The following is a 2,144-nucleotide window of genomic DNA, read 5'->3' as shown; positions in this document are numbered from 1 at the left end:
TCTCCCGCCCTATGTGACACCTGGATTTTGAGGGCCTTTTCATCCTCAGGCTTTTCCATATCCACAGTGCTCCTTCATTTGTGGGGAGCCCATCTCCTTCTATGACAGCCAATCAGCCTAAACTTCAGCCTTCCTCTTCCTAAATGCCTCAAGTGTTTGATGATTGACTGTTAGGTTTGGACAGAGAGCATGCTCGCCTTCCTATCAAAAACAAATCTGGGCTTTTCCGGACCTGGCTAAGCAGGAGGCGCCATCATGGGAGTGGACATCCGGCACAACACGGACCGAAAGGTTCGGCGCAAGGAGCCCGAGAGCCACGACATCTACCTGAGGCTGTTGGTCAAGTCGTACAGATTTCTGGCCAGACGAACCAACTCTACCTTTAACCAAGTCGTGTTGAAGAGGTTGTTCATGAGTCGCACCAACCGGCCACCTCTGTCCCTCTCCCGGATGATCTGGAAGAGGAAGCTGCCCGGCCGGGAAAACAAAACCGCTGTGGTTGTAGGGACCATAACCGATGACGTGCGGGTCCAGGAGGTGCCCAAACTGAAGGTGTGCGCGCTGCGTGTGAGCAGCCGTGCCCGGAGCCGCATCCTCAAAGCTGGAGGCAAGATCCTCACCTTTGACCAGTTGGCCCTGGACTCCCCCAAGGGCTGTGGCACCGTCTTGCTGTCTGGGCCACGCAAGGGCCGAGAGGTGTACGGGCATTTTGGCAAGGCTCCCGGAACCCCACATAGCCACACCAAACCCTACGTGAGATCCAAGGGCCGGAAGTTCGAGCGCGCCAGAGGCCGGAGGGCCAGCCGAGGCTACAAAAATTAACCCCAGATCCTGCCTTGTTATTAAAGATTTTGAATTCTGAAAAAAAAAAAAAAATCTGGAAGAAGAGATTTTTCATTATGAGATTTTCCAATAAAAGCAGAAAGATGGATTTGGTAAAGGCTACCATCCAAACCATCAGTGAGTGGAGGGTGATTTTATTTTAGCAACATTAACTGCTGTGGAAAATACCTAAAGTAGGGCCAGAAATATGATAAAAATCACACGTTCCTTTCCTTCCAGGAAAGGGAGACAAGTGGAAAGCAAAGGAGTGTTTTGGGGTTAAACCAAATGCTTTTTAGTGAGCGTTTGCCCCAGAAGAGTTCCAGGTCTAGGTGAAGTCAAGATGTGGTGGCAGTCTGTCAGTTTGAAGTTTCCAAAAACCCTCCAGTCAGGTTAATTGTCGCTGCAGGCTGTGTATTGCACCACTAGATGGCACTGTTGTCTATGGCACACTCCCTACGTCTGCTTGTTCTGCCTTCCTGGGGAGGAAGACAAAGAAAAATCCGTTTACACACACACACACACACACACACACACACCCTGTCCCGCACTCAACACTGAAGACAGCACAATGCCTCTTCGCCTTCAAATCATGCCCCACCTGTTAGATGCCTTCAGCAGAGCTCAGTACCCTCTGCAGCCCTTCCCAGGGCTGGATAGACAGCAGACACCAGTTCAGGCTGATGAGCACAATGTCCAAAAAGCATTGAGTGTGCAAGCTGGATCAACCAGAATATCAAAGAGAGGATCCAGTTCAAAAGAGGGACATTGCAAGTTGCTCCAGAGAGAAGCAGGGCAAGCGACAATGCCAAGTCTGTGAGCGGTAGGTGGCTCGTGAGGGGTGCATTTAGTTGAAGGGGAAAAGGTCTAGGGGAGCACAGTCTCAGAGTCTAGGGCCCGAGACAGGGTGAACAGAGGTGACAGCATGCAGGGATGCTAGCAGGCTGCGTGGGCAGTGAGGGCGTGGAACAGTTACATTACACTCTTGTGCGGCCACAGGTAAAACACGGTACATGAACACAGAGTTGAGGCCAGATTCTCTTCCTAATTATGACCCCAGCTGTGAACACTGTGCCTCACCCTCTGTGGCATTTGTTCTTTGCAAAGTGGAGAGGAGATGCAGGGGAGACAGGGTCATGCGCCCTGAGGTGCTGTGAGTGGGGAGTGGACGAGGAGACAGACACCAAATGGATAAGATGTGTAGACAGGGTGTGCAATCACCTCAGCTGCTTTCTTGAGTGGATATATTGCCATGAAATATGAATCACTTTTCCAGGAATTTTAACATCAGTAGCTTATAATGGCACCACAGGAGCTGCCCA

The 2,144-nt window shown here is 50.9% G+C and overlaps 1 protein-coding gene across 1 annotated transcript; it reads left to right on the top strand.

Moving 5' to 3' along the window:
* The first annotated feature begins 229 nt into the window (after positions 1–229).
* On the top strand, positions 230–876 carry LOC101675111 (ribosomal protein L18-like). Its single transcript, XM_004780408.3, has one exon. It carries the CDS (start codon positions 256–258, stop codon positions 820–822), a length of 567 nt encoding a protein of 188 aa, XP_004780465.1. The 5' UTR covers positions 230–255; the 3' UTR covers positions 823–876.
* Positions 877–2,144: the final 1,268 nt, after the last annotated feature.

The sequence above is a fragment of the Mustela putorius genome, unplaced genomic scaffold (genome assembly GCF_011764305.1).
Source record: "Mustela putorius furo isolate JIRA1106 unplaced genomic scaffold, ASM1176430v1.1 tig00003972_pilon_pilon_pilon, whole genome shotgun sequence".
Lineage (NCBI taxonomy): Eukaryota > Metazoa > Chordata > Mammalia > Carnivora > Mustelidae > Mustela > Mustela putorius.
Note: the sequence above shows the minus strand (reverse complement) of the source record. Positions and strands in the feature narration are given on the sequence as shown.